Raw genomic sequence first — 11,314 nt, forward strand, 5'->3', positions numbered from 1 at the left:
AGTTCCCAGCTGCTGTGGGCGTTGTGGTAGTTTAGTAGGTTTTTCCAGTGATCACCAGGATGTATGTGGTCTACCCACATACTGGGTTTATTTCCTTAGTAATCTAGTCCAGAGAGTAGCTGAATGTAGCAGTTTGACCATCCACATGAAAACAGTAGTCTGTCCAGAATGATAGGTGTGGGGTGAGATAGGGAAGGTAAGAGACTATAGCCCTCATTTCCCTTCTAAACATACCCCAGACACACCAAAACGTGCAAGTATCAATTACTGCCCAATGGCCTCACTGCTCTAGTTCTCTACCAAAATAATCAGGCTGGTTTGTAGTTGGGCTGACAGAGTGAAAGCGCTGTCTGCCAACACCCTCTACCAAGGAAAATCAGGCCAAAGCCAATTCACTAGTTTGATTCACAAGTCAGATCTTATGGAAAAGTCCATACACATATATGTACCAGAAACTTGTATGTACGCTACTTACAAAACTGTTCAAGGAAATGTGTACCCAGTTAGCACCCAATGAAACTGTACAAGTAACCTATTATGGCCTAATCAGACTTGTCTGGGGCTTGACTTCACTAATGACACCTAAGGCCCTGTTACAGTGGCCCTCCCAGCTAGTGAGCCCTTTGGGTTATCACAAATACTACAACTCAGCTCTTTTCTCTAAGCTCTCCTAAAGCACTTACATCTCTGCAAGATCAAAGCAGGAACATTTGGAACATTTAAACTTTTTCCTTTTTAACAAAAGCTGAACTCAGTTAACATTATTCATATATGGATTATAGACATGATAAATCATTAATATTTTGACTTGTATTCATGTGCAAAATTTCTGAAACAAAGCTTCTCTTGACATGATAAAGAGCACGTGTATAGTTAATGTAGTCTTTAACTACAATCCCCTTCATCTGAGGGCAACCTATTTTGCTTAACCGACTTAACATTGATACATACATTGTACAGAGTATGTATAGCTTACAGTAACAGCTTTCACAAATACTGATGGCCACAACACTTTGGCAATTCAATTGTCATTATACTGTAAGGAGCGCAAAGGCATCATATTTTAACATGCAAAACAATGAGAGGCTTTTATCTAACAATATACATGCATCAAGAGGTTTGATATACTGACATGGTGATGTGTAATTCATGGCATTCAGTCTAATAACTGCAGTCGACTAAATATTCTAAAGCAAGAACTTGAATGACATGAAAATTTAAAAGAAAACTTTATTAGGTAGTTTTCACATCTCAAAATATTATAGTTCATAAGAAACCATAAAAGTTCATCGGCCCCACAAACACACCTAAATGTAACATACATTCCTAGACATATGTAACTGTCTGTGTGTAAATCATAATAGATACAGGAACTTGTTTTTGAACTTGTATATGACCATTTAAATACTCGACTCCTTGCCGTATGACAACTGAACATGCCCAGTTCAACTTCTTGTTTGAAAAACACCAATGCTCTTATTCTACTGGAGATACTGGTACAAAATTATCACTCTAAGGCAAAATCTTGTTGGATTGCCTACATATCTAAAATTACCATGTCATAAAAGTCATCAAGGATCTGGCCCCGTTGGAGAGCACACCCTGTGGGGTAAGCTGTACAACTACACCATGCCACTGGTAAGTGGGTGGAAGAGTGTTAAAATGTCAGTAAACACTGGGGCAACTGGATATGCACCAATCTCTGAAGCCAGCCCAAACACAACCATTGAACCCCAATCCACTCTTTACTAATGTACATATCACCTCGCTCATTCGCCTACAGAGTACATTCACAAACTTCATTTTAAATTTTTTTTTTAAATTTCTGTGAACATTTGCAGCCTTGTTTTTTGACTCAAATATTTATATAATAAAAAGTAGGGTTTCTTGAAAATGTTCAAGTGCATTTGAAAGTACTGCTAAGGACATAACAGTATTCCCAGTTGTTATTGGAAATTCTAACAACATGTATCTTTCTTTAGGTTTTCCATTATATTTGATATTAAAGATGTGTGTAAATATGCTGACAGGCTGTAACTCTTTATGCATGTAATGAACTGCCATAATAATCATTCCACACAATTTATGCCAGCAGATGTGTTAGTTGGGCAGCTGTTGAAGGAAGGTGCAAGATGTAATGTAGCACACACACTGTAATATAGCAAAACTGATCTCAAGGACGCTTTCTGCGGTTGTGACATTTTTGCAGCTTTTGTAAAACCCAACACATGTTAATCAGTGTAGCTCTGACGAGAAAAAAAGACTAACTATATTATGTGAGTGTCAAAAATGTGGTGCTTTCCAAGTTCTGGAAACAAGCCAAGTTGTGGCTGGTGCAATTAACTGGCCAACAGAAAACCTTGAGAGTTATGTGGTTATTTATCAGGATTCTATCAGATCACCCTTGTAGTGTCAGGCGCTTAACATAGCTGCCACATCTCCCTATGCAGAGAAAGGTTGAGAAAGTGTGTTTAGTGTCAAGGCAACTGAGGTGCAGCTGGAGCAACCATACTCAGGCACCCACTCTTAGATATGTAAATGAAAGTACATGTATATGTAACCCTTACACAACCTCATTTTTATGTAAGCAGTGTAAATTTTCAGGACATACAGGCACATGAGCTAGGTCACAGGAATAGATGAAAGCTATCATGTATATAATATGAAATCTGCTGATATACTAGCCGTGGAGAGTTCATGCAATGTAGATACTATTTTCTTACAACATATTTTCATCAGACAAGGACAACAACATCACAACATAGATGAAATAATTAGTATTTAAAAAAATCAGTGCAAGCTACTACACTTTTCTCCATATCTGGTGATTTATGTTACTGTATGTGCCCTAAAAAAATTTTACACAAAAAGTGCATTTTTAGAAGCAAATAAAGGTCACAGAATATTACTGTTGGTGCTGAAATTTACAGTTCTTCAGGAGGATATAATCTTACTTTTCCAAAAAATTTCAAAACACCTTTGAAGATAACAGAACTCTGAATCAAGTATTGGTCATGAGTGAAACTTTAGGTCAATCGCAATACTTCAGACACTTTTACACTTTTGTGATGCCACAATATCTCCTATTCGACACAAACTTTCAATCTGATGGCCATCACATGCTGGTTTTCATAGCCTACACTATCAGAAGAATCAGTATCTACCAGACACAAGAATTACAAGAATGCTTCTAGGGCAAGGAGAAATGCATATAAATCTGCAAGGGGTCAGGGAAACCACCTGTCCAAGACCTTCACTGGGATGCTCCAGTTCAGAGCACCCACACATAGGTACACATAACCAAATAGTCAGTCTAAATACACACAGGTATGAGGCCCAGTTCTTGGCTGGTGGACTGAATGTTAACAAGAAGCCCTTCATTTTACACATACATCGTCTTATTCTGTTTGGAATAATTTCTATTGAGTGAGATAAACAGGACATGAGCATAGACCACGAGTAAAATTGTTAATCCAGCTGATTCATCTTTATGCATTTTAATTACATTCTGGAACAGATTTGTTGGGAAAATATAAACAAGTACAATACAGTTCAATGGTAAAGATGTTCAGCAATCCATAGATAATAATACGAAAGCTACAAGAGTCACAGCTGTAAGCATCGATGCAATTTTATGCTTGAAATTATTGTTATACTTCAAACACGACTTTATGTCTAACATACCACATTTTGAACATTTTCAAATGATTAAGTATAAATTAATGTAATTTATCCACTCTGTGCAGGTATTTTCACTAATAATGAGTTCTCTCCCTTAATATCAGTTCTCCTGTGTAGCTGTGTTTTCCTGCACAACGTTAGACAGGGAGACCAGGATTGCTGTGGGCAAACTGTAAGAAAACTTGTATATTCTCTTTATGTCATAGTGTCTGTTGGTTGGTGAATACCTCATGAACATACCAGGAGTTTCATCTCCCAGGATATAATCTCTGTTCAAGTGTTAAAGTTGTATATTACAATCCACGTAACCACCTGTAATGCCATGTCATGCATGTGATGGTCTTTAAAGCATTTTGTACTAAAATCTTGAGTGAGTTGCTACTATTTGACAATTGTTAGTTGATAGGCCTACTGGTTCCCCTGACTACAGTCATGTACCGATCTGGTGCCCAAACATACAATAAATATGCATTTTGATTTTGTAGATTTTTTTACATACTTGATTCATTGTATCAGATATTTTCTAGAAGAATTGTGTACAGAACCTCAAGTTTCTTCCTAATTTGTAATGTTAAGTTTATATTGCGTTACAGGAGGTACAATGCTCATGAGTTACGCTACATGTAATGGACAGAAACCTGGTTAATAAACCATTCGGAAATGAGGCTTGTGTTTCTGATATAAAATGTATTATGCTTGAGTAATCATGTTGTACCAGTATAGTTTCTGCATGTACAAGGTATACATCTACTGTGTATCATAAGGTATTAGTTTACAACAGCATGTGTTACATACTGTGAATGTTCATGTAAGTACATACGTGTTCTATGGTGAAATGACAAATACAATTTACAGTGAGTTTGGTTAATTTTGTGATTAACAGATGCATAAGTATAATGGTGTCTATTTACTGTACACATACATGTAATGAGTACACAATCTTCCTGAACACTTCTATCTTGTGAAAGTGTCTTCATTACGGATGTAATTCTGTCATTGGATAACTATGTTATATTAAAATAAGTGTTTGATTGTCACATGTTGAAAGTCCGGTCATAATGAATGATCTTTCAACATAGAGTACTGCTTGAACTAAGGTTTACTTTTAGCTTTATGGTCCCTGTAGTAACTGCAATTGTCATTAGCATTATTTTATTCATTTCATTTTGATCACTGCTGCAAGTTACAATAATTTCTTGTCAGATTATTGCAGTTTCTCCAGTTAGTGGTATTGTTGTAATCCAAATAAGACCAGCATTTTACCTGAAAGTGTAAAGGTCCAGAGACTGTAAATGCCCATTTCACTAGTAAGAGTAAGAGTAAAGGTCACTCATGGCCATAGTACTTTGTTATTAGAGATAGGCTGAGTTATCAACTAATGGTGTAACTGGTCCTTAACATTGTGATGTTTAGGCTGTTTTTCCTACTTGTTTTAGGTGTTTTCCTTAACCTGGACAATAAAGGGCTTCAACTAGTAAACCTGGATTTGAAGTAACTTATTTCCCACCCAATCCTCCCCCTTTAACATTAAGACTTTGAATAATGATAAACATGTACATGAAGGTACAGATGAATTATGCTGTGGTTTGTAAAAATGAAGTACCAAACCTTTTGGGGTTTAGGCGGTCCCTCGACCCTTACCTAATACGCTGAGACACAGGTAGTGTTTCAACTACTTCAACTCACCACAAATCATGACATTCTGCCTCTGCAGATTTGCTTACCTGGTGGGAGTTCTTTAAGCTTCAAATTAATGGCGTGTTTTCTTGCTTAAAAGTAGCTAGGGTGTGTCTAGTCAAATGAGATCTTGGAGCTTTCGGGGCCTAAATGTAGGTGACCACTGGACCTAAACTTATTGGACTGGGATGGTTGATTGCTGAAGAAAACTTCTAGAGCTTGTATTTTTACATTTTTCAACACACCTATTCAATTGTTATATTGGTTGTATTCTGGACTCCAAGTTATTACAAGATGTAAAATGTTATATTTGCTGTAAGTGTACTGGTTTGTCACTACCTGGAATTTTCACTTTACATGATGATGTGGTTCACAAATCCAAGTGAAATGCACCCATTTTAAGCTACAAACCCAACATGTAATTTTTCCCATGGAGTTGTTCCCCTTGACAAAGAATTCCATCAGCGCTAATGCTGTCCACATCTTCTTGGCTTACTGTGAGATATGTCATTTATTATTGTCTTATTAAAGGCGTCGTCAACATTAAAATTTCAGATAAACATTCCAACCATATTTCGGATGTACCCACAATCCCTATCAAATTTGGCAAGTAAAGTGTAAATTTTGATGTAATTTGAAAATGTAATTCCTAAGAGTTTGAACAATAAAATGTACTGTTCAGGAAGGGAATGAACTCATAGTAATCATAAAATATTTTGATCAAATCAAATAACAGGAATATACTTTATATATTCCTCATTAAGGGATATTTAGGGATATTACTTCAGAGATACAATACATCTTTTCCATGACAGCAAACGGTGTGACAGCATTATTATGACCAAAACAGCCATCTGAAAGGCCAAACATTTTTCAATGCAATGAATGTAAAAAAAAATCAAAGATATTCATTTCCAGTCACAAACTTCATGGTTTCAAGACATGGCCTCTCCAGTTCATCCAATAGGTGTTCATGAAATAAGTAAAAAAACTGTCTTTAAATTTTGGATGCACCTACAGTAAGAACAAAACCTACAAATTAAATGCTGGACAAATCCCTGCATGATATCCAATCAATCATGACAATTTTGCTAGCCTAGTGAGTCTCTGATGTTAAATTTAAACATTTGGTAAGCCGCAAAATAACAAGAACAGATTTACTTCAAATGTCCATCGATGAAGATTTCAACAAGAGTTTGCATTATCCTCTAAATTAAAGACAGTTTTACTTAAGTATTTGTTTAAGACCTGCAATTATAATAATATGACTTCTATCTCAAAGATACATCTTTGACACAAATTTTGTAAATTTAACTTAAACCATTGCAGAGACAGACCATCAACATAAAAAAGACGGACAGAAGGACGCTGTCTGCAACGACAATACGCCTAGACCATGCCGTTGTTGGCTGAGGGGTAAAAACCCTGATCAATATTGTAGCCATCTGGCCATACAAGTAAATACCTACAACATACCAATACATGTACATGTCAACAGTGCACACCAACTGTGATCTCTGTGGAAATGGAAGCCCTTGTGTGAAAAGACATCATGTAAAAAAAATAAGTCAATATACCATCAAAGGACTGTTTTCCAGTCAGTCCAAAAATTTCTGTCAAGCTGTAGCATGCTGTTATTATTTCCAGAATGGCATAAATGGTCCAAAACGCTATATTTTCAATAATACTGTGTCATCAAAACATGATCGACTTAATTTCATACTACATAGGAAATTTAATTTGCGATGAAAGGCCTTCCTGGACTATAATCTGTTAAAAGATTTCAGAGAAGTCAGATGAGCACTTTTTACATTAATATTGCAGATAACCTAATTCATAGACATATCACATATCACCCAATTCAGCCATATGTCAGGCTTATTCAAGGATGGAAAATGTGCCTCAAGATCTTATTGCCACTGTTTCTTTGAAAGCTATCGCAGACAGAGAGAAATCCCTTGGGAAGAAGACGCCCATAACTTCTCCTAACTACATGCAGTGACAGTCTTATTACAAATTAACAGCCAGTTTGCACAGAAAATATATTGCAAGATGTGTTTGAGTACTAAAAATCTAAGTTAATTTCAATGAACATACACCTGTCCCTCTTTCTACACTTCATATCAACAAGCCCTTCAGCATAACATGGATGTGTCCTACAAAATTTTCACAAGATTGTTATTGCACAGGTGTATCTGTACATACATGTACTTTCAAAGGTTCTAGAGAAAAAAAAACCCTTCAAATTTCAGAAGCTTGGTTATCATGTTATCATTCTATGATATTATGTTGATCTGACTTACAGCTAACATCCAGCATCCAGAGGGAAGGTTGTACTACATGTATGTCATGGTACACTTTAATCATTCACTCACAATTACAAATTAAACAGTGATGAGATATTGAGGTACAATATAGAACAGGTTACCCTAATTCCACAACATTTTCGCCTATGAAAGGGCAACTTTCAGCACAATATATGCACATTTTTTATTTGATTATGGAAACAAAGCTACATGTTTTGGACTGGCCAATCTCAGGGCGTTACAAAAAGTCTAAATATTATCAGTCTACACCAAATATTGCCTTCATAATATGCTTGAATATATCACCTTGCAAACATGTGAAAAGGTTGAAGAATTACAGTACTAATCCACACAGTTACACCTGTACATGTATACAGTGCGCATACAGGTAAATCTCTGTGGGGCACATTTTTCCCTACACATCTATATGTCTGGAATACATGCGCAAGAGTAAAACCAGCATATGCCTACTTCTCTATCTATGCATACACCCAGTAAGAACTGTATAGTCTAACCACATAAAACCAGCTGTGTATTTTTTCTCACTACGAAATCTGGTGGAGAAGACTGACATAGTTGTCTTCCTGGATAGAGACGGATGCTCTAGGTACAGATTGCATGTATGTCTCCATGGAAACCATGAGTAAACTCTTTCAACAAGGCATCTTAATACCTTGCTTAGACAACAAGGACACTGGTATGGTTATGGCAATGGATTGCTGCAATGAATGCCTTCAAAATAATAATATGCACAACTAGGATGCATTAATTTGTAACAATGTACATGTATCAGTCAGCTTTGTGGCTTTCATAGCCAGTTTGCAGGAAAAAATTATTTTCTTCTAGTAAATTTGATATAGGTCACCAATTCATGTTTAATGGGATGTTTATAAATAAACTGTAAATAATATGTATTATCTAATTGTTATTGTATGGTCTATTGTTCTGTTTCAAGTGATAAAAACCACAAAAAGTACAATACTTGTAACATACTCAAGGATTTATAAGGATCAATGAAGGTTATCTTCGGAAATGTAGGAATGAAACATATTCATAGTAAGATAATAGTGTACAAATATATTAAAAAATATTTTTACCTTAAACATGTTACAACGGCAACAAGGTCTACCTTCACATGTTTAGAATATCACCTACCCTATCAAAATGCTACTTGTACTCCTCTCCCAAACAGACTAAAATTCCAGTTATATAAATCCGTCCAATGACAAGTTTTCTTGCTCAAATGTCAGCTTACACAATCTTAACAGTAGTGAAGTCAACAACACAATTTCACAGAGGTAATAAAATTGTATATACAGCCATACTGATCCACGATTATTTACAAATCTGACACAGACTGTTGCCATTTTGAATGACAGCAGCAAAATGGATGGATTAGCCGAAACTCTAAATCGCACTGTCTATCAGCTGGTCAATCAGTCAAATATTTCATATCTTTTTTATCATTAAGGGTCAATCGCCTAATAATGGACCTGAGTGCAAGACAACACAAAACCATACATGGTGGACTTTCTGTGAGATGTCTTCACCTAACAGCAAGTTTGCACTTTTCATTTGTTTTTTAATAACATATAAACTGTAAGGTCACATCTTTTGTGAATTTGCACCAGTTTTACAGAGGACAAGGACCAAAGCTTAAGATCTAAGGCATTAACATCAAGATCAAATATCATTTGACTGGTAATAATTTTACCCCCCCAAAAATGACAAAAACAGAAATAATATATATTAAATGATATACAATGTTAATCTTAAACTAGATGTAATGCGATTTAAAGCTGCACAAAATGCAAAATGTTGGCAATGATTTGGCCTAGGCTTGATGTCTGGCTTAGCTGTCTTGACAGATACAAATATTGTTACTTATTAAACATGACATGGTTATGCTGAATAAACAAGGAAAGGACTGCCAGTGCTATAAAAAGACTGCCAGTTTTGTTTGAATGCCATCTGTCCATGGCTCATCACAGGACTTTTTTCAACCATTAGAATAAAATCAGAGAGCTGACCCTACAGGCAACCATCAACCACATATGGTCTTACTTAAGGCAGGTCCTGGATCTCCTTATGCCTTAGCACCAAGCCTCCAGATGTGTGTGTGTGCTGGTGAAAATGTGTAAACACAGGGATAGTTTTGTGAATGGCCTGCCTGGAGATTTTATGGCTCAAAACCAGAGGTAGAAATTCAACATGCAACATGGAAGCCAGGTGAAGCACAAAGAAATGTATATTCTGCAGAAAGAATAGCATTCTGAAATATTGCCATTATTTACAACTATTTGTTCTTTGACTAGAAAATTAAGGCTGTTGAGATCAAAGCTGTGGCCAACCATTGTGTCATGTCTAATGCTTCACTCTCACCATACAAATTATTTCCTGGGATGATTTCCAGGCCATGAGGAATTGTCTTTGGAAGGAATCATCAATAAAGAGGAAAATGTGTTCAATCAAAAAATACAAGGTATATGTTAAAATCTGCTTACAATGAGACGGGTAGCTTTCCCATTGAGGTCTGACCTAATATCCCTGATTATAAGTCCGGCAAATTTTCACTTGAGCTTAATTATAATTAAAGTCTAACAGTACATGAGCTATGAACCAGGTAACTAATAACATGCAATATATACTAGCATCATTCTGTACACAAATCAATGTTTGTGTCCAAACCAAATCAAAATACAGCTACTGCCTCCATGATCATACTTTTATCTACATGTGTGCATGAGAACGTGAACCTGCATTTACATGTATATATGTTCCTACAACAATATTATTATAGCTAATCTTGAATGCTTGTCACATTTTATTTGGTGAAATGAGTAATGGGTGACAATTTGATTCTATACTGGTACAACATATGAATTATCACAGGCTATTTTCTTTCTTTATATTTTCAAAATATTTGGTATATTTTTTCACGAATAACCTATATGATCACTAGAAAATACATAAATTCTGACGTTAGCATAGACGTAAAGGTAAATAAATAAATATAGGGATAAATCAGTAACTGCATCAATTGTCTTCAACATTTCATGACCATGCTCTACTAACTGCACTACAGAAGTGTGATTAGTTAACGAAAAATCTTGAAAAGAATTTCATGTAATATTTGGTACAATCGGGTGGTCAGTCAGTAAAAACTTCATTATGATTTACTGTAATTAGTCACATATGGCAGATGACACAAGGCCTATGTTATACTCACCAGCTGCGGAGTCATGATGATGGTTCAAGGCAGATCGAGTTATTGTGGTCACTGTTGTGACTAGTCTGTCCATACTTTTTGTTACCCTGTTCTGGAATTTGATCCATTTTTTAGAAACGTCTTGTGCAATTTTCCTTGAGCGAGCCATGATTCTATCGAGTTAAGAAACAATACACAGATAACAGTTCAGGTTCCTTATTAAGGCACCAGAATAAAAACTGACTTATGCTTCTTAACACATGAAAGAACCGTCTCAATCAGCATTTTCACCAAAATCTGTGCAGATGTAATCCTTAAAATCCAAAGGAAACAGAAAACACTCTGTGAAGAATCCAGTTGGAAGGTTACAGTCACCACATATCTAATAATCAATGTCTAAAATCAACAGCTTCAATCAAAATCAAGTCTGAATTGATCTGTC

General features: G+C 35.8%; 1 protein-coding gene and 1 long non-coding RNA gene across 6 annotated transcripts in view; one reads left to right on the forward strand and one right to left on the reverse strand.

Annotated features, from left to right (window-relative positions):
• The window catches only part of LOC135470171 (glutamate receptor-interacting protein 1-like), a 54,226-nt gene that overhangs the window by 29,847 nt on the left and 13,065 nt on the right, over positions 1 to 11,314 (reverse strand). The window contains exon 2 of one of the 5 annotated variants that reach the window (XM_064748962.1): positions 10,894 to 11,045. The exons of the other annotated variants lie outside the window; for them this stretch is intronic. Coding sequence (XP_064605032.1) covers positions 10,894 to 11,041 — 148 coding nt within the window. The 5' untranslated portion in view covers positions 11,042 to 11,045. The remainder of the gene's footprint in view (positions 1 to 10,893; positions 11,046 to 11,314) is intronic. 5 annotated transcript variants of the gene reach the window in all.
• Positions 7 to 5,148, forward strand: LOC135471848 (uncharacterized). Its single transcript, XR_010444474.1, has 3 exons — positions 7 to 196; positions 3,786 to 3,853; positions 4,275 to 5,148. It is a non-coding gene; the product is annotated as an uncharacterized LOC135471848 (long non-coding RNA).

This window comes from Liolophura sinensis, chromosome 7 (genome assembly GCF_032854445.1).
Source record: "Liolophura sinensis isolate JHLJ2023 chromosome 7, CUHK_Ljap_v2, whole genome shotgun sequence".
Classification (NCBI taxonomy): domain Eukaryota; kingdom Metazoa; phylum Mollusca; class Polyplacophora; order Chitonida; family Chitonidae; genus Liolophura; species Liolophura sinensis.